The following is a 20,928-nucleotide window of genomic DNA, read 5'->3' as shown; positions in this document are numbered from 1 at the left end:
GGCGGCCTTTGCATTGAGCTGCAGAAAATGGGGTAGATATAAACGAGTATTTTGCATCAGTATTTATTGTGGAAAAGGATATGGAAGATATAGAATGTAGGGAAATAGATGATGACACCTTGCAAAATGGCCATATTACAGAGGAGGAAGTGCTGGATATCTTGAAACGCATAAAGGTGGATAAATCCCCAGGACCTGATCAGATGTACCCTGGAACTCTGTGGGAAGCTAGAGAAGTGATTGCTGAGCCTCTTGCTGAGATATTTGTATCATCTATAGTCACAGGTGAGGTGCCAGAAGACTGGAAGTTGGCTAACATGGTGCCATTGTTTAAGAAGGGTGGTAAGGACAAGCCAGGGAACTATAGTCCAGCGAGCCTGACATCGGTGGTGGGCAACGTTTTGGAGGGAATCCTGAGGGACAGGATGTACATGTATTTGGAAAGGCAAGGACTGATTAGGGATAGTCAACATGGCTTTGTGCGTGGGAAATTGATTGAGTTTTTTGAAGAACTAACAGAGGATTGATGAGGGCAGAGCGGTGGATGTGATCTATATGGACTTCAGTAAGGCGTTCGACAAGGTTCCCCATGGGAGACTGGTTAGAAAGGTTAGATCTCATGGAATACAGGGAGAACTAGCCATTTGGATACAGAACTGGCCCAAAGGTAGAAGACAGAGGGTGTTGGTGGAGGTTGTTTTTCAGACTGGAGGCCTGTGAACAGTGGAGTGCCGCAAGGATCACTGCTGAGTCCTCTACTTTTTGTCATTAACATAAATGATTTGGATGCGAGCATAAGAGGTACAGTTAGTAAGTTTGCAGAAGACACCAAAATTGGAGGTGTAGTGGACAGTGAAAAGGGTTACCTCATATTACAACAGGATCTTGACCAGATGGGCCAATGGGCTGAGAAGTGGCAGATGGAGTTTAATTCAGATAAATGTGAGGTGCTGCATTTTGGGAAAGCAAATCTTAGCAGGACTTATACACTTAATGGTAAGGTCCTGGGGAGTGTTGCTGAACAAAGAGACCTTGGAGTGCAGGTTCATAGCTCCTTGAAAGAGCAGATGCAGGTAGATAGGGTTGTAAAGAAGGCGTTTGATATGCTTTATTTTCTTGGTCAGAGTATTGAGTACAGGAGTTGGGAGGTCATGTTGCGGCTGTACAGGACATTGGTTAGACCACTAATGGAATATTGTGTGCAATTCTAGTCTCCTTCCTATCTGAAAGATGTTGTGAAACTTGAAAGAGTTCAGAAAAGATCTACAAGGATGTTCCCAGGGTTGGAGGATTTGAGTTATAGGGAGAGGCTGAACAGGCTGGGGCTGTTTTCCCTGGAGCATCGGAGGTTGAGGAGTGATCTTACAGAGGTTTACAAAATTATGAGGGGCATGGATAGGATAAATAGACAAAGTATTTTCCCTCGGGTTGAGGTGTCCAGAACAAGAGGGCATAGGTTTAGGGTGAGAGGGGAAAGATATAAAACAGACCGAAGAGGCAACCTTTTCACACAGAGGATGGCATGTGAATGGAATGAGCTGCCAGAGGAAGTGGTGGAGGCTGGTACAATTGCGACATTTAAAAGGCATTTGGATGGGTAAATGAATAGGAAGGGTACGTGAATAGGAAAGGTTTGGAGGAGTATGGGCCGGGTGCTGACAGGTTGGGATATATGGTTGGCGTGGATGGGTTGGACTGAAGGGTCTGTATCCATGTTGTACATCTCTATGACTCTATTTCAGGGGTGTGGATGGTTGTGCTTTAAGGTTTTCTTGGCAGCTGGGGTGCGAATTGGTACCAGGTGGGGAAAAGTGGTTAGGGCATGTTGAGATGAACAGCAGGTTTTCAAACTGGCCAAAGGTGAGATGACAGTATCAGTGAGTGAGTGGGTCGCTGTTGTTCTGAAGCGGTGGGAAGGTATGACATCAAATGGGGAGTTGAGGTTGATGTTGTGGATTGGTGGTCAGCTCCAGGGGGTTGGGGGTGGACTTCTCTTAAGTTGGTGTTTCGCTGTTTGTGGGATGAGGTTGGGGTGCTAGTGGGGCCTGGGAGATGTAAGAGGATGGGCAAGGTGTAGTTTGGGGAAGTGTGGTAAATTGGGGATTCAACTTGATGTTTACCCGAGAGTTATACTTGCTATTTTATTATCTTCCTGGTAACTAGTAACTTAATGGAATCAAACCCTTTGAATTCTCCCATTTCAAATGGTTTTCTTTGCAGCATTATAAATGCAGGGACATGGCTAAGCAGAATCTTAATTTCCTGGGCATTACCCATGGAGTCTCCTGCTACTGGAATTCCAAAAGGCCCCAACAGGCAATTTAGTTCGCACTGCTCCCATGTCTATCTATCCATTGAAATATTTGGGCCATTGTATTCCTTATCTGGCATACCAAAAGAAAAAACAAGAAACTGTTAACAATAAAGACCTTTTACAATATATAATACCAAATGGTCAGTTTCTCAGACTTATTCTTACTGACTTGTGCAGGGTGCATTTACTTGAACAATGAAAGAAAACAAATAATATTTAAGAGTTTAGTACCATGGTAAAGTAAAATTAAAATAGTATTCCACCAAAATCTAAATTTTTATAAAATCTTAAAGTCCAAGAAACAATTTCCAAGTGGATATTAATTCTGTCACTCAAAAACATTTTTCCAAAAATTTCCCTGCCATTGATGTTAGACTCACTGACCTGCAGTTCTTTTATGACTAGCCTTGAATAATGGTGTCACTTCATCTCTTTTCCAGTTATCTGACATTTTTCTTATGGTCATAGAAGATTTGAAAATTAACATTAGGTCCCCTGAAATCTCCTTCCTTGCTTACCGCAATAGCCTGGGATACATTTCATCAGGGCCTGAAAGTTTCTCCAGTTTTAAGTCTGCTAAAACAGCTAATATCTTTTCCCTTTCAATGCTAATTTTTTGAAATTTTTCACCTCCCTGATTTCTATACCTGCACCATTGTTCTTGATTATAAATACTGATGCAAAGTACTCATTCAAACCATCTTCTGGTTTCATATACAACTTGCCAGTTTAGACCTTAATGGTCTTATTCTTTCCTTGATTATTCTCTTGCACAAAATATATTTGTAAATGGCCTTCTGTATTTTACCCATTAGTGTTTTTTTGCATACCTGTTCTTCACTCTCCTAATTTCTTTTTTAAGTAGGTCTTTGCACTTTTTATGTACCTCAAGCCCACATTCTTTTTTTAGTTCTTTGTGTCTGCCATAAGCTGCCTTTTTTTTAAATTATCCATTCATGTTTATTCCTCGATAATCAGAGTTCACTGGATTTGTTGGTTCCCACCCTTTGCTTTTGTGGGAACTTGTTCACCCTGCACTCTGGCTACATTATTTCTGTATAACTCTCACTGGTCTAGCTGCCTATTCCTATACTAGTCAACTCAGTGAATTCTTGTTGCAGATCACCATCCCTGTTTTTTTTCCCTACATCATTGTACGAAGGTTTACCATGATCTCTGACTGTTTGCTATACCCCTTTAGAATGCCATGCAGCTTTCAGTGACATCCTTGACTCGAGCTCCAAGAATGCAACAAACAGCTACATTCTACCCCTTACACTGAGTCACCTCTATTATTATTGCTGTTTCTCTGTTTGTCCCCACCTTTGGCTTGTGTACCTTGTCTCTCGCTTCAGTCCTCAGAGGAACCATGACCATTTTCCAACAAAGGTATTACTGAGGCAGATGCACTCTGAGACTTTACCTTTCTTTTTTATCTGGTGATCACCCATTCTTTCTCTGATTTCACTTCCTTAAACAATAGAGTGTCCCCATCTTAAACATGCTATCCGTTTGACTCCCAGCCTCTTCAGTGCATCATTGTGCCTACCCTTGACATTCAAATTCTGATACTCAGCACTAAAGCTGTTCAAACTGATGGTATTTCCTGCAAATATGGTCATCCAGACTGCCAAGAGCAAATAAAACCTTTCACAAATGCAATACACTGGACTTGAGCTTATTTGCCATATCTGAAGTTAATTTATACTTAACTAAAAGATTAAGCCAAGTAAAAAGAGAAAGAAAAGTTTTTAAGTTTCTTGCAGTATTAACTCTAAATTGTAGATGAGTAGAATTCCATAAACTTTTCACCCTGACTAACATCAGCTTCCTGGCCTGTGCCGATGAATTCTTATTTTCCTTGTACTGGTTTTAACATTTACACTTTTTAATAATTTCTGGGATTTAAACACCGTGCCTAACCAAAGCTGTTCAACAACCAGTCAGTTCTCAACTTTCTGTGATACCACTCTTACAATTCCTTTCCAACTTAGCCAAGCAGTTTAGGATGTGTTCTCCTACACAGTCTGACTCCACCCACTTCAGAAGTTAAGTAAAAGATTCCCGAGTTATTGCTCAGGAAACATACTAGCATGCAGGTACAACTCCATTTACAGGCCTGGAGCCTCAGCCATTCTTTATTCGTAGCTCAGGTAAGGTGCTCCCCACAGGTCAAACTTCACTTGCCCCCCGATATCATAAGTATGAAAACTCTGAATATCATACCTGAATTGATGAAGTTTGCAGTAGAATCTCCCACCCTACATCGAAAAATACCAGGACCTACTCAACCACATAGTCTCATTTTGGCTTCTTTGTGCCAATCTGTTCAAGGGTTACGGACAGGTGTAAGGAGCACCATGAGAGTGGATAAAGCAATTCTTTTTCCCTGAAAGAAAGAGTATGGAGGTAAGGATTTCCCAGATGGGGTCCTTAATAGTTGGTTGAGGTCAGTGGTACAGAGCATTTGACCCCATGCTCCTTCAGACCTCTCAAGCCCATTTTCAGCAAGGAGTCCTGTGTTTGTTTCTCATTTCTGCCTCCCAGGTGAAAGAACAGGCAAATTTAGGTAATGATTGTCTTCTCAGTGAGGTATAGTGCATTGTTCCAATTCACACTGCTAACCTTCAGTAGTTGGAAGACCAGGTAAAGACAAGAATTAGCAACAATGGTCCACCAAATAGATTTTTACAAGTCAGGAATAGCTGGCATTGGTAACCTTTGTTAGTCTAACTTTAAAACTGCATAATTATTAATTGAATTTAAATTGAACCATTTGCCATTGTGGGATTTGAAACCCTGACCCCAGAGATTAGCATGAGCCTCTGGATTACTTGATATTACCACTATTTGACTGGTTATTGGATTACTGACATTACCACTTTACTGTTCTCTCTCCAGTGGTTTCAGGAAAGCTTGTGAAGGGTGGTGAAACTGAAAAATTACTGGAAAAACTAGCTAACCTGATTAACCAATTTTTCTTTTCTTTTCATACTACTTGATGTTTTAATTAAAGATGTAGTGTATCCACAGTCAGAAACTCAGCCATTTAATTTAAAAAATGATATTGGAGCATAAAATTAAACAGGAAAACCTCATGGTAGTTGGAAATGAAAGAAAGAAAACAAAATTAAAAATTCAAAGAAAAAGGTGTGAACAAGGGAATGAAAAGCTAGCAATACTGGCAGTAAACATTAATGATGAAAAAAAAAGGAAAAACATGCTTTGAGGGAGAGTGGAACAACTGTGTTCAGTGCTGAAACTGTACAGCTACAAAGAAGGGGCTGTGTAGCTAAATATGAAAACTTCAAAATGAAATTCCTAGAAAGGAATTAGGCTAAATAATCAATTGAGAAAATTGTGAATCACATAAAAAGAAATGTCAAATCCTTTTTCTTAATGGAGTTTTTAAAGTAGCTAAAACAGATTTTACTTGACAGAAAAATGAATTGCGTGCATAAAAGGCAATCATATTAAATGTGTCTCTTGATAAAGAAATCTAAAAAGTTAAATCATGGAGAAGATTTCAAAGTTAAGAATGATTCTGAATTTATACAAGTTGAGGTAAATTCAATTTTTCAAATCTGAAACATTAAAAATGCATTGTTGGAAGAAGATGAAGATCAAAAGTTCAAAACCAAATCAAGTACTCTGTGGGAAGCTAGGGAAACTATTGCTGGGCCCGTTGCTGAGATATTTGTATCATTGATAGACACAGGTGAGGTGCTGAAAGACTGGAGGTGGGCTAATGTGATACCTCTATTTAAGAAAGGTGGTAAGGACAAGCTAGGGAACTGTAGACCAGTGAGCCTGAGGTTAGTAGTGGGCAAGTTGTTGGAGAGGATCCTTACGGACAGGATTTACACATATTTGGAAAAAGGCAAGGACTGATTAGAGATAGTCAACATGGTTTTATGCATGGGAAATCATGTCTCACAAACTTGATTGAACTTTTTGAAGAAGTAACAAAGGATTGATGAGGGCAGAGCAGTGGACGTGATCTATAAGGACTTCAGTAAGGCATTCAATAAGGTTGCCTGTGGGAAACTAGTTAGCAAGATTAGATCTCATGGAATACAAGGAAAACTAACTATTTTGATACAGAACTGGCTCGAAGATAGAAGACAAAGGGTGGTGGAGGGTTGTTTTTCAGACTGGAGGCTTGTGGCTAATGGAGTGCCACAAGGATCGGTGCTGGGTCCACTACTTTTCGTCATTTAATAAAAGATTTGGATGTGAACGTAGAACATATAATTAGTAAGTTTGCAGATGACACCAAAATTGGACAGCGAAGAACATTACCTCAGATTCCAATGCAATCTTGATCAGATGGGCCAATGCGCTAAGGAGTGACATATAGAGTTTAATTTAGATAAATGTGAGCTGCTGCATTTTGGAAAAGCAAATCAGAGTAGGACCTGTACACTTAATAGTAAGGTCCTAGGGTGTGTTACTGAACAAAGAGACCATGGAGTGCAGATTCATAGTTCCTTGAAAGTAGAGTCGCAGGTAAATAGGATAGTGAAGAAGGCGTTTGGTATGCTTTCCTTTATTGTTCAGAGTATTGAGTACAGGAGTTGGGACGTCATGTTGCAGCTGTACAGGATATTGTTTAGGCCACTTTTAGAATATTGCGTCAATTCTGGTTTCCTTCCTATCGGAAAGATGTTGTGAAACTTGAAAGCATCAGAATAGATTTACGAAGGTGTTGCCAGGGTTGGAGGATTTGAGCTATGGGGAGAGGCTGAATAAGCTGGGTCTGTTTTCCCTGAAGCATTGGAAGCGGAGGGGTGACCTTCTAGAGGTTTATAAAAATCATGAGGCGGATGGATAGGGTAAATAGACAAAATCTTTTCCCTAGGGTCGAGGAGCCCAGAACTAGAGGACATAGGTTTTAGGTGAGAGGGGAAAGATATAAAAGGGACCTAACGGGCAACCTTTTCATGCAAAAGGTGGTACATGTATGGAATGAGCTGCCAGAGGAAGTGATGGAGGCTGGTACAATTGCAACATTTAAAAGGCATCTAGATAGCTGTATGAATGGGAAGGGTTTAAAGGGAAATGGGCCAAGTGCTGGCAAATAAGACTAGATTAGGTTGGGATATCTGGTAGGCATAGATTAGTTGGACCAAAGGGTTTGTTTCTGTGCTGTACATCTGTATGACTGTATAAGTATTTCACGGCCTGCTTCAAAAAGTGAAATTCCTGTAGACAATTTACTCTGAACCTTTAAAGGAAACTGCTGTAACCAGAGGGTAAAAAGCAGTGTGACATGGAATTTTTTCTTGAATTCCAATTCAAAACCAACAACACCCAGAAAGTAAATGGCTTCTTTCATTCAGCGATGTTGTATTTTGCAAAATTAACCATTAAAAAAAGTTCATCCAATACATTTGTTTCCATCACAAGGGTCAAGTCTATACACAATCCAAAGTAGATTTTTAAAGACAATATGAAGAATTAAAAACTCTGGCACCATCTGCTAATCAAATACTAAAGATGTATTTGGTGGAATTTGTTGGTATAGCCATCACACTAAAAAATGTGCATGTTGGCATTGTCCAAAATATTTAATGGCTGGAGAGCAATCTCACTTGGCAGCTAGAGATCCTATGGCAGCCCCATGTCACTCCATTTAGTAGAGGCCTGCCACGTCATGTGCCAGCTGTCAAGGGCTGCCAGCCAGTTAGAGGCCAGATGTTCTATTGAACAATGGTAGCACTAGGGAGAGACAGCCAACTAAGAAATAAGATCATGGATTGTCAAAAGCCAAAGATGAATGAAGATAGAGTGGTTTTACTCTGGGTGAGCTATGGTGGAAGAGCTGATTGGTACAGTAGCAGGGACAGCAGCGGTTGCTCCCATCTGAATGCCTGTTCCCTCAGTCAAGCACGTACTGTCTTTGAATGAGAGAGGGCAAACAAACAGACTCCGATTTAGTTAAAATATAGAGTCAAAGGAAAATAGAGTTGCAACCTCAGTCAGATCAGCCATGACCTTATTTAATGTGGAAAAAAACTTAAGGTGCTAAAGATCTACCATTTTTCTTAATTTGAATATTTGTTATTCTTGCCAGCCACTGGGTTAATACCAGTAAAGGTGGGATAAAGCTCTTAAGTTGATATAAATTAGCAGCAAAGTGGGAATAGTGACCGTGGGCATTACCATCATGGACTAAATTGGGATGGTGTGGAAAGAAGGTAGCGTCCTCACTTCTGTCTAATGAATTGCCTTCTTAACCACCAGTTCACGATGAGGAAGGGTATTAAATCCTACCGAATGTGACTGCAGTTCCCTTGTCAAAAGCTTAAAGAATAAAAGCCAGCAACAATGTCTTAAAGTCAGAGAAACAGATTAAGTTTTGTTAAATTTTGAAATAACTTTATATATTTGTGATTAAACTTGTTTTGTAAATACGATACACATCTGTTGTCTATGTAAAATATCATAATGTTGTATGCTGTGTTAATAATGTTAAAAATCGAAAAGGGTGGCGCTGGAAAAGCACAGCAGGTCAGGTAGCTTCCAAGGAGCAGGAGAGTTGATGTTTCAGGCATAAGCCCTTCATCAGGAATAATGTTAAGAACCTATTTCAAACACAGTCATAAGAGAATCCTTATCAGAGTAAAGCTCTCTTTTTCCAAGGAAATGCAAAGTATATGATCAAGAAAATATGTAACATCTTTGAGAAGCACTGAAGAATTTTCACAATTGCAAAGGGATCAATTGCAATTTTCTTTAAGAAGAAGAAATGCTGGTCCATGTAACCAGAGCTCACAGGAAGTAAATGTAGCCAGGCACAAAGAGCTACAAGCAGAAGAGTTAGAGGATGAAAGCAAGGATATAGACAGAAAATTCTTGAGGATAGGAAGCAAGTCACTCTCAGGCACAGGTCAGTTTTTCTGTATGGCTAACAAGGTTCAAAACCTGGAAAGCTGAGTGAATATCTTGAAGACGTTAAAGAGCTGGATGTTTTTTCAGAAGTGGTCAAAATGGGGTATTTGTCAGTTGGTGGAAAAGAAACTGGAAAACTACACCCTCAGGTCTGTTGTAACATGATGGAGAAAAGATTTGTGTTCTGTACCATGTTAATAATGATGGTACCCCCATGATCTTGAATGTGAAAGTTGTTGTCTAATAGGACACCCAATCTACCCGTATGAGTAAAGAACAATGTATGTTTGAAACTTTTTGGTTGCATAATGCTACATATGCTGAATGGGAATGCATGTGATTAGGTAAATGTATTTTTGTTATATCAATTATTTAAAGTTAAATTTATTTTGAAGTACTATTTCCCATTAATTCAATTGATTGGTATTGATTTTGTTTAATTTTGTAGTAAAATCCACAGAAAGTTGCAACATAATGACACTGTCTTCATTTGGTGGTTTTCAGTAATTATAGGGGGACATCTTGATAGGTGATGATCATTGATTACCACCCAGAACTTAAAAGGTCAATTTGTTTAATGTATTTTTACTGAGCTGGATAGAGGTCAACTAGTCAAAAAATGATCACTTCATTCCATAATTGATTTGGGAATCCTAATAAAAATTTCTATCATAGTTTTGAGTATGTTCACCAAACTGGGAAGTTGATTTGCAAATGTTTTGTTCTCTGTCTAGGTAACATCGTCAGTGCTTTAGAACCTCCTGTGAAATGCTGATGTATTGTGTCTTCTGGAATTTATTTGGTTCAGTTCCTATTACTTCCAGTTGTTCATTGTACTGGCTGGTATATTGGGTCTAGTTTTATGTGCTTGTTGATGGAATCCGTGCAGGAGTGTCATGTTTCTAGAAATTCTCTGGCTGTTCACTATTTGGCTTGTCCTATGATCTAGCGTCTGCAAGTAATCATTTAAAAATAATATTTAAATTACCTAATGAGCATATTTTTAAATCTTCAGAAAGTAACCAACGTTTTGCAAAGTGGAAGCTAGCTGTTGAAAAATCACGAGGCTGGGAAAACACAGAAAGTGATGGCAATGGTAAGAATTAATTTTATAATGGTTATGGTGAACACTGAGCAAGATTGTGGCAAAACACACAAAGACATTGACATGGTCAAATATTCCCACTGCATTTTGCAGTGGGACTATACAGAAATCCTGATGCAGCTGACTCCAGGAAATTACCTTGGAAACTGAAATATCCAGTGGACAATTCTCCTGTCTGGAACCTTCTGACAAAGCTCTTAAAAGTTGGAGAATTCAATGTTTCAATCCATTTAAACTTAATAATCACCCAAGAAACTTGAGAAAATTTAAAAACCTACTGTAATTGTTCAGTAACTATTAAACTGTGTCCCCAACGTATTGACACCCAGCACCCGCCCCCACACTCAATACAACCGTTGACCTGAAACTCCAATCCCCGACACCCGACTTCACCACCAGAGCAGCAGTTTTTAATCCATTGACCAACATTATCTTCAAGAAAGTGAGGAATCTTGTATCCTAGAATTCTGTGATTTTTGTTTATTTTATATGTACTGAATTGTTGGTCCATATTATTGATGTGTTTTTAATTCATCGGTATGTGTTTGGGTGTCTTTTTTTGTTTTCTACTTCCTTTCACTCCAGCAATGTATGTACTTTACACCTCAAACAGGTTTGCTTTTGGAATTTAGAAAAGGAGCACTTGTTGAATCAAGTTCTTCCTGTATTGAGTTTGCAATATAACAGAATGAAAGTCATTACCTTTAATGTATAGAGTTGTATACAAAGTAAATACAATGTGGTGTAATAAATGGACAATGTCTATTTTTGCACCCAGTTCCAGAAAAAAAAACTTACACTGTAACAAGTAAATTGCCAGCCTATTGACCTTCCTATCATTCATGTTCATATCTGTTGATGATGTTTTGCATAAACACAAACTTTAATGGTGTTTCTACACCTGAAGCTATGAGAATGTCAAGATGTAGTGACTAATTCCTCATAAAGTAATTTGTTCAAATCTATTCCTATAGTAAGCATAGGCTCAGATTTTATATTTACAATAGTGACAAATTAGCAAATTTCACTGTTGTTACAGCTGAAAGACTAGCAGGAATGGGATAGTTGGTGTAAATCATCACCTATTTCTTGGTGGGGCATACTATCGAACTCCCTACAGGTAGCAACCTTTAGAAAGCACTTCAAAAAGAGCTTCCCCTTTTATGCTGTACTTGTCTCTGTGGGAAGGAATCATGAAAATATATGCCTTGATCCATCTGGTTCTGTTATGCCCTTGAGGGAAGGGAATCTGCAAGCCTTCCTTGGTCTGACCAACATATGACTTCAGGCCCAAAACAATGTGGTCAACTCTTAACTCCCCTCTGAAAACACTGAGCATACTCAATTATACCAAACTGCTAAGAAATCTGAAAAAAGGAATGAAATCAGACCTATCATCTGACACTGACCCAAGCACCAAAGACGACAATCGCAAACTCAGCTCTGTCAATCCTGCAAAGTCCTTCTCACTAACATCTGAGAGCTAGCATCAAAATTAGGCCAGCTATAGCACAGACAGGTCAAGCACAGCCTGACATTGTCTGTAAGGTGTTATTCTGTGAATATGACTATGTCCCTGACACCACCATCACAGTCCCTAGCCATGTGCTGCGTCATCAGCAGGACAGACCCACCAAAGGTGATAGCACATTGTCTACTGTTGGGAAGGGGTTACCATGGGAATCCTCAATATTGACTGCAGATACCATGAAATCTTATGGCATTAAATCAAACATAGGCAAGAGAACCTGTTGGTTACCACACCTCACCCTCCCCAGCTGATGAATCATTGCTCCACCACTTGGACGAAGCAATGGCAAGGGTGCAGAATGTATTCTGGATGGGGAACGTCATTGTCAATCACCAAGATGTGGCATATTAGCACCAGTACTGACTGGACTGCAAAGTTCTCAAGGGCATAGTTACATTTTTAGAATGGATGGCCTGGAAATATGCAGGGAAGAGGTTCTGGGAATATTGGAGAGGATGAAAATAGATAAGTCTCCTGGGCCTGATGGCATTTACCCTAGGATCCTATGGGAAGCTAGGGAGGAGATAGCAGAGCCATTGGCCTGGATTTTTATGTCGTCATTGTCAACGGGAATAGTACCAGAGGACTGGAGGATAGCGAATGTGGTCCCCTTGTTCAAGAAAGGGAGTAGGGATAGCCCTAGTAACTATAGGCCAGTGAGTCTGACTTCAGTGGTGGGCAAAGTCTTAGAGAGAATGGCAAGGGATAAGATTTATGAACATCTGGATAGGAATAACGTGATCAAGGATAGCCAGCATGGTTTTGTGAAGGACAGGTCGTGCCTCACAAACCTTATTGAGTTCTTTGAGAAGGTGACTAAGGAAGTGGACGTGGGTAAAGCAGTAGATGTTGTGTATATGGATTTTAGTAAGGCGTTCGATAAGGTTCCCCATGGTAGGCTAATGCTAAAACTACGGAGGTATGGCATTGAGGATACATTTGAGGTTTGGATTAGGAATTGGCTGGCTGGAAGGAGACAGAGGGTAGTAGTTGATGGACTATGTTCATCTTGGAGTGCAGTTACTAGCGGTGTACCACAAGGATCTGTTTTGGGACCATTGCTTTTTGTTATCTTTATAAATGATCTAGAGGAAGGGCTTGAAAGCTGGGTAAGCAAGTTTGCGGATGACACAAAAGTCGGTGGAGTTGTGGATAGTGAGGAAGGAAGTGGTAGGTTACAGCGGGATATAGATAAGTTGCAGAGCTGGGCAGAAATGTGGCAAATAGAATTCAACGTAGCTAAGTGTGAAGTCATTCACTTTGGTAGGAGTAACAAGAAGATGGATTACTGGGCTAATGGTAGGCTATTTGGTAGTGTGGATGAGCAGAGGGATCTTGGTGTCCATGTACACAGATCTCTGAAAGTTGCCACCCAGGTAAATAGTGCTGTGAGGAAGGCATATGGTGTACTGGGCTTTATTGGTAGAGGAATTGAGTTCCGGAGTCCTGAGGTCATGTTGCAACTGTATAAGACTCTGGTGCGGCCTCATCTGGAGTATTGTGTGCAGTTTTGGTCGCCATACTATAGGAAGGATGTGGAGGCATTGGAACGAGTGCAGAGGAGGTTTACCAGGATGTTGCCTGGAATGGTAGGAAAATCTTATGAGGAAAGGCTGAGGCACTTGGGGCTGTTCTCATTGGAGAAGAGAAGGTTTAGGGGAGATTTGATAGAGGTGTATAAGATGATTAGGGGTTTAGATAGGGTCGACACTGAGAACCTTTTACCGCTAATGGAGTCAGGTGTTACTAGGGGACACAGCTTTAAATCAAGGGGTGGTAGGTATAGGACAGATGTTAGGGGTAGATTCTTTACACAGTGGGTTGTGAGTTCATGGAATGCCCTGCCAGTAGCAGTGGTGAACTCTCCTTCTTTATGGTCATTTAAGCGGGCATTGGATAGGCATTTGGAAGTTATTGGGCTAGTGTAGGTTAGGTAGGATTCGGTCGGCGCAACATCGAGGGCCGAAGGGCCTGTACTGCGCTGTATCTTTCTATGTTCTATGTTCTATGTACAAGTGTGGGTCTGCAATATGCGATGAGAGAGCTAACAAGAAGGAAAGAATACTTGACCTCATCCTCACCAATTTGCTTGCTGCAGACCCACATACAGATGAGCCATGATGTTGTTGAATAGGAGAGCAAGCTCAAAGGATCAAATAGCTTCCACCTGGCCCAAAATCCAATGTCCCCATTCCCTGTGAAATCAAATGTAACATGACGAGGGCAAAAATATCCCACATAATATATTGTCCACACGGATGTTATCTTGCAAGCCCATGGAATTAAATGCTATTCAGGATGTCTACCAATGTATTGGTGATAGTACAAATTGTTGCTAATGAAGAGCCACATTCAAGTCATAGTGGAAGTAGGTGGCAAAGTGATGTGTGGTTAGCTGCAATCAACTGGAGATAAATTGAAAAATGAATGGGCCACTGTTTTGAATTTTTGTAATAATACCAGCAATCGCTATTTACAAAGTAACCCAGATTTTTTAATTCAGTAAGATGGATTGTGAAATGATTAGCTTCTGCTCTGGTTTATGATCTGTGATAGCAATTTGGTGGTCATTTAATATTTTTGGGTCTTAATTTCTGACTTCCTAATTTTATTTCTATGTTTTGCTAATGTGTTTTCTGGTGGGTGGATGTTTCTGTTATAGTATGTATTTTATTATCGCCCAAAATGTCTGTGCCCCAGAGGAAGATAGAGTATTTAATGCTCAAGGTGACAATGCTAGAAAATATAACCCAGATAACTCTTAAGGGAACATATGCTTCTGCATTTGGGGTTTCCTACACATCTGATTTGGGTTGTAGAGAGAGCACATAATCTCTGTAAGAACATTACATCCCAGTCGTGTTAGTACAGTAAACTGTCTGATAGTTTCGGTAGTGAGTAGCTATGCTGGAAATTTTGTAATGTTCCAAAGGAGTATTAATTAACTAGTCTGTCTGTATTATTAATTGAACTCTGAGGGGCAAAACTCAGGCCATAATTCTTCCACAGTGCTTGAGTCAACTCTGCATATTATTACCTTATCAGAGATGGTGAAACCTCACCTTTAAGCATATGCTGTTGGTTTTAGGTGGTTAAACATTCATCATAACTCTGTTTTTGTAAGTGCTGGAGAAATTGACTTGACCCTCTGCAACAAAACAATCTGGATTAGGGAAGCATGCATGTTTCATATTGTGCTGATAAAACTCTAATATAGATAATTTAATGGCTTGATTGAGGACTCAACATAATGATGAATATCTACATTTATCAGTCAGCTTGGGATCCTCTTGTGGCGCAGAGGTAATGTCCCTAACCCTGAGCCTAGAAATCCGAGTTCAAGTACTATGTGTTCCAAAGGTGTGTAATTATATCTGAGTCCAAAACACATTCACTATGTAATTCACTGTTTTTCTTTTCTTTCCAGGCACTGGAGAATGCTGATAGAAGCAACATAACTGGATAAAAAGATACAGTGTAGTGCTAGAAATGCTTGAGAATTCTACATTTAAAAAATGAATTACCAGCATTATTTCCTTATTAAAAGTATGCCTTGTGGTGTCTGGGCATACAGCTTTAATTGAAAGTGCCTTTTTCAGTATGATCACAACACAATAATATAAGTACATATTTCAGAACACACAAAAAAAAGTTATTGAAATAGGAATTGCAATGGAAAATCAAATGTGGTGAAGCAAATTCAAAGAACCTTATTATGGAGTTACCAAATGTACTGTCTATTCTTTAACGTTCAGGATTTGCAATTTTGCACATACAAACTGTGACTGTACTTCACTGACTGTTTTGGTGCCTGATTCTTTCCAGAAGCTATTGATTGTAATTGGATTATACTGCAGCAGTAGATTATTTTCTTGATTTGCTAAAGCACCCTTGCTTAAAAGGATAAGGCATAAGGATAGCATTAAATGCCAGTTCAATAAAAGGCCAGTTTGGAAGTAAGAATATGGAGATACTCAGTAATACCCACTTTCCACAAATGAATTTTTAAAAACTAGATGGAAAGATAGAATGGGCAAGACAAAAGAATAGTATAGATGCTGACTGTAAAATTAAAGTATATCTTGAAATTATCTACAGGATTAATTTAAAGGCAGGAACATGCTACCACAGTTACTTCTGAGACTATTAAAAAGTAATGTGATTCGGAACAAATTAATTTTCTTTCAAAATGTAGATAAAAATCTTGTTAATTGGCACATATATAATTGGGTCTGTTTTTGATTGCAGAGAGTGTAAGTGGCGACGCATGGCTATATAATTGGAACAGGTTACTCTTTCTGAATACAAATTAAGCATTTACTTTTGAGCCGAATTGAGACAATTTACTCAATTGGGGGTTCTCAACCAGATTTCTATGGTATGCAGGTTTCAAAGAAAATCCTGTACATCTTACAAATATAAAAATCATGCCAATCAAAATCCAAGTTGGGACAAATGGCCGGGATGCATTTTCTATGAAGGAATGTTGTCCAATGATTGTGTATCAAAGCTGGCAGTTTCTCTGTAGTTGCACAGATTGGCTGAAGTGTAAAGAGAGAGCATAAGGGAAGACAGCAGAGGCAATTGGTGTTGGATACACAGACAGAGAGATTGATTGTGGGGCATGTGTGGATCTGGAACTTAAAACATCATGGCCATTTTGTAAAATGGTTACTTAGGATGTTTCAGAAGCAGAAATTAGCAAAGGCTAAGCTTGTGCTGGATGATTAAAGCTATTCCACAAAATACCACAATTTTTTTGTAAGTGTGCATGGAATTTCTATGTGCAACTGTCATTTAACACTGGTCAAGACAGAGCTTGTCATAATTGCTGTGCAACTCAATAGATTAAGTCATTGTTGCAGATTCTGAAATGTACTATATGACTTTATAATTCCATCAGTTAATTTGTAAGAGTGGGAGCAATACAGTAGATTAACTGTCTGCCCTGCAATTGGAAATTAAAATTGTGATCAGTCATATTTATACAGTATGTACATTTTTGAAAAATGCTTATTTAGGTGCAAAGAACTTGCACATTGGAAGGATGATTACATGAAATGTTTCTGGTTAGTCAGCAAATGAAGAAGACAGAATTGCAATCCCAAAAAGGGAAAGACTGGAGGATAACAGGTTGTAAATAAAACAAAAAGTAATATATATTTTTAATTTTTTAGATTGAAACATAATAATTTCTTACAGGTGGAATGTCTTAATTCAGGGTTGGAGTTGGGATGGGGGTATAGATGATGTTCAGAAACACAAAGGTTTGAGGGACCCTGAACCAGATAATCCAAGTTACTGACTTTCTAAGTACTTAAATGACTATAAAAACATGTTAACAACAATCTGATGGGTTTTAGAAAATTGCACATTTGGTTTCACCTTATTCTCTCCAAACTTTAATTAAACAGCAACGGGAAAGTCATCAAAGTCTATGCAAAGAGTTAATTACCTTTATTTTCAGGATTGTCTTTTACTGTTAAAAACAGTTCAACAAACTATATTTGCAGGTCATATAATGCCAGCAAATTAGAATTCTTTAATCTCAACAGTGAACCTGAAATCTAACAAAGACCTCAAGAACATGAAGTTATAATTATGTAGTACAGATTTAATTTATTTTGGATTATAGGACTTTTGACCAATTATGGCAGAAGATACAATAATAATTGATTTGTGATGAAAACACAGATTATCATACTTCTAAAAATCCTCCCCACAAAGTGAATAAAATAGTAAATATACAAAATGTGAAATACTTAACTGCTTCAAACTTTACCTCTAATTGCAGGGAATTAGTTAGCTCATTTGGCTGGTTTGTGTTGAAGAGTGACAGCAACAGGGTGGGTTAAATTCTCACACCAGCTGATGTCATTATGAAGGTTTCACTTTCTCCACCTCACCTAAGGTGACCCTCAGGTTAAACTCATCACTGATTGTCTCTCTCTATGTGAGAGTAGCCCTGTGGTCTTCTGGGATAATGACAATTTTACCTTTACTTTTATATATAACTGCACACTGCTGAAAAGCTTCATGTTGGCAATCAATTGCACAGGTAAAATTGTGTCTGACTAAAAATATTAAATAGCAGTTAGGCTGACACTGACTGGGCGGCCGTTTTAGAATCCCAATTGAATCTGGAATTGCCACAAACAGCAAAACCTATGATAACAAAGTAACTTTACTTCCTGCAGTCATAAAGTAATAGTGTATGTGTTACCTATACAATTAGTATAGGTTTGATGAGAAAAATCCTTTGATATATCTTGTCAGGTGCCAAAAAGGAATGTATCCTTTTCACCTCTCTGTGCTTCACAGTGCAATTACAAATCCAGTCAAACACTAAGATGCATTTTTTTCTCATTGTTTGTTTTTCAAACTTCTAGTGAGTGGTCAGAAACTTCAAATTTTATCAACAGCATTCTCATGCCAGAACCCTAGCATCACTTTAGAATGAAAGAATCCTGCTTGCTGGAAGTTGAATCTTGGGACAGGACAGTTCATTATATATTTAAAGATTTACATTTAGCCTTATGACTTCACAACAAATTAGAAATGAATTAATCGAACTGATGCTACTTCTCAGGAGTACAAGTTTGCTTTAAGAATATTTCATTGAATTTCCTTCTGGAATTGCTTAAGCTGCTATAAAATTATCCAACAGTATATTTCAATGTACCCAGAGTCAGTACTCTACATGCATGATATGGTACTGTGCAACTGAGTCTCATAATTCAAGTGAATCTACAGTCAGGATTATCCAATGAATATGGTAACTATGAATACATACGAATGATGCAGTGTTGAGAGGTGTGAATTAGCATGCTTTTTTCAAAACGCTTTAAAGGAATGAGTAGAATAGGGATTACTCAAAACAAAATATTCATTTAAATTACCTATTCTGAAATAAACCTAAGTGAAAATGGGGGAGATTAATTTTTAAAGAGGAAAATGTAATTATTAGTTAAAATAGTTACATTGATCTTAAATGTTTATTTGAGATGCTGATTTCAATGTACAAATATTTTATTTTAAGCTTGTATTGATTAATTTCATGAAATATTTAATAAAAATGTAGTTCTTCAATTCTGTGCTATTCATTTAACAATTTTGCTGTTAATGGAAATCATAATCTCTACTCAACATGGATGAAAAGGCACATTTCTGTGGCTGTAAAAGCAAATGTGCTACTTAAAATCTGGCTTAATTTGTCTTCATAGATTTTGACATTTATGTTCATAATATTATTAAATATTTCATTTCCATAAACTTTGTCACAAGGAGAATTATGAATTCCTTTCTGTCAGTGTTATGTTTTTTATTTTGTATATTTTGTTTATTCTCCAAATCAAAGCAGCAAGTTGTAATTTAATTTCTTTATTTCATTTCAGCTAAAGTTTCATTATACTGTCAGTTTCTGCTGTGTTGTTTTAACAGCTCATTTTGGAATCAAAATAAAATATTCCAGTGTACTTCATTCTTGTATACCTTGTATACAATGCCACAACAGATAGGCTTTTTAAAATTTTGTCTATGTGCTCATTGTTTTCTGAAGTATTTTATTGTCCTCATGATTAGATTTTTTTTTTAATTGAATTGTGCCAGTATGTTAATTTATAATGAATGTAGCAGGGTTAAAGCGTTCCTCCACACGCACAAAGATTGTGCTATCTTGCAAAAAGTTTACATTTGTATCATTCAAGAAACCCATGGGTGCTGCAACTAGTAACAAAGGAAATTTAACTCTACCTTAGATACTCTAAGCTATCCATTTATCTGAACTGATGTTAAATGTAATTTGGAGAAATTGAATTGATTCATTTTCTACATTTGGACAAAACATTTTGTCTGCCAAGACTGACTCAGTGACATCCCTATAACTGCCTTCCAACATGAACAACTGTTGCAGGGAGCAGATAACTCATGATTGAGTATAGTCTCGTGTGTACCTAAAAGTCTCAGGAATAGTACTATATGCTTACTTAATTTGAGGCCAATGTCTGACATAATATTAAATAGCTTGTAGAAATATTACTGGTTAATTAAGACTGAGCCTAACGTTTGCTGAAGACCTCTTGTGGACATCCTTCCGCATTTGATGTCAGCTCGAATTAATACCAAGAAGAAGAATTGATGGCAGTAAATCTATCAAATGCACCTCAGCTGGTTCCAGGGAGCAAACAGGATAGATAAAGAGAAAGAAGTGGATGGAATATATTTTGAATTTTCAGAAGGTGTTTGATAAGGTATTTGATAAGATAATGTTGGATTTAGTATATCAACATGATTAGAGGATTGGCTAATTAGTAGAAGACAAAGAATTGGAATAAGGAAGGCATTTCCAGGAATCAAACCCTGCAACGAGTGGAATGTCACAAGAATCAATGGGCATAATTTACAATATATACTACTGACTTGGATGTGGAAAGTGAAACGTACCATAACCAACTTTGTGGATGACACAAAATTGCTGGAAAGGCAAGTAGTGAGGATTAGATTAGATTACTTAGTGTGGAAGCAGGCCCTTCGGCCCAACACGTCCACACCGACCTGCTAAAGCGCAACCCACCTAGACCCATGCCCCTACACCTAACACTACAAGCAATTTAGCATGGCCAATTCAGCTAACCTGCACATTTTTTTTTGGATTGTTGGAGGAAACTGGAGCACCCGGAGGAAACCCATGCAGACACGGGGAGAATGTGCAAACTGCACACAGAGAGTCACCTGAGGCGGGAATTGAACACGGGTCTCTGGCACAGTGCTAACCACTGTGCCACCGTGCCGACCTAATGAGTGGAGTGCAGAGCAATATAGTCAAGAGTGTGGTGCTGGAAAAACACAGCAGGTCAGGCAGCATCCAAAGAGCAGGAGAATTGACGTTTCGGGCATAAACCCTTCATCAGGATGAAGACCTGTCTGCTTTTCCAGTACCTCACTCTCAACTCTGATCTCCAGCATCTGCAGTCCTCGCTATTTTCTTGCAAAGTAATATAAACGGGGTAAGTGAGTGAGATCGGATGAATCCTGCAGGAATCTAACCTGTGGCCTTCGTTGAGTAAGTGGGCAAGATGGAGTAGA

At 38.6% G+C, this 20,928-nt stretch overlaps 1 protein-coding gene across 1 annotated transcript in view; it reads left to right on the top strand.

The window, feature by feature from the left end:
• The window catches only part of gk (glycerol kinase), a 98,407-nt gene extending 79,272 nt beyond the window's left edge, over positions 1–19,135 (top strand). Inside the window, exons 18-19 of the mRNA XM_060833522.1 lie at positions 10,224–10,304; positions 15,272–19,135. Of these exons, the coding sequence (XP_060689505.1) occupies positions 10,224–10,304; positions 15,272–15,288 (98 nt within the window). The 3' untranslated portion in view covers positions 15,289–19,135. The remainder of the gene's footprint in view (positions 1–10,223; positions 10,305–15,271) is intronic.
• The last annotated feature ends 1,793 nt before the right edge of the window (positions 19,136–20,928 follow it).

This window comes from Hemiscyllium ocellatum, chromosome 12, assembly GCF_020745735.1.
Source record: "Hemiscyllium ocellatum isolate sHemOce1 chromosome 12, sHemOce1.pat.X.cur, whole genome shotgun sequence".
NCBI lineage: Eukaryota > Metazoa > Chordata > Chondrichthyes > Orectolobiformes > Hemiscylliidae > Hemiscyllium > Hemiscyllium ocellatum.
Note: the sequence above shows the minus strand (reverse complement) of the source record. Positions and strands in the feature narration are given on the sequence as shown.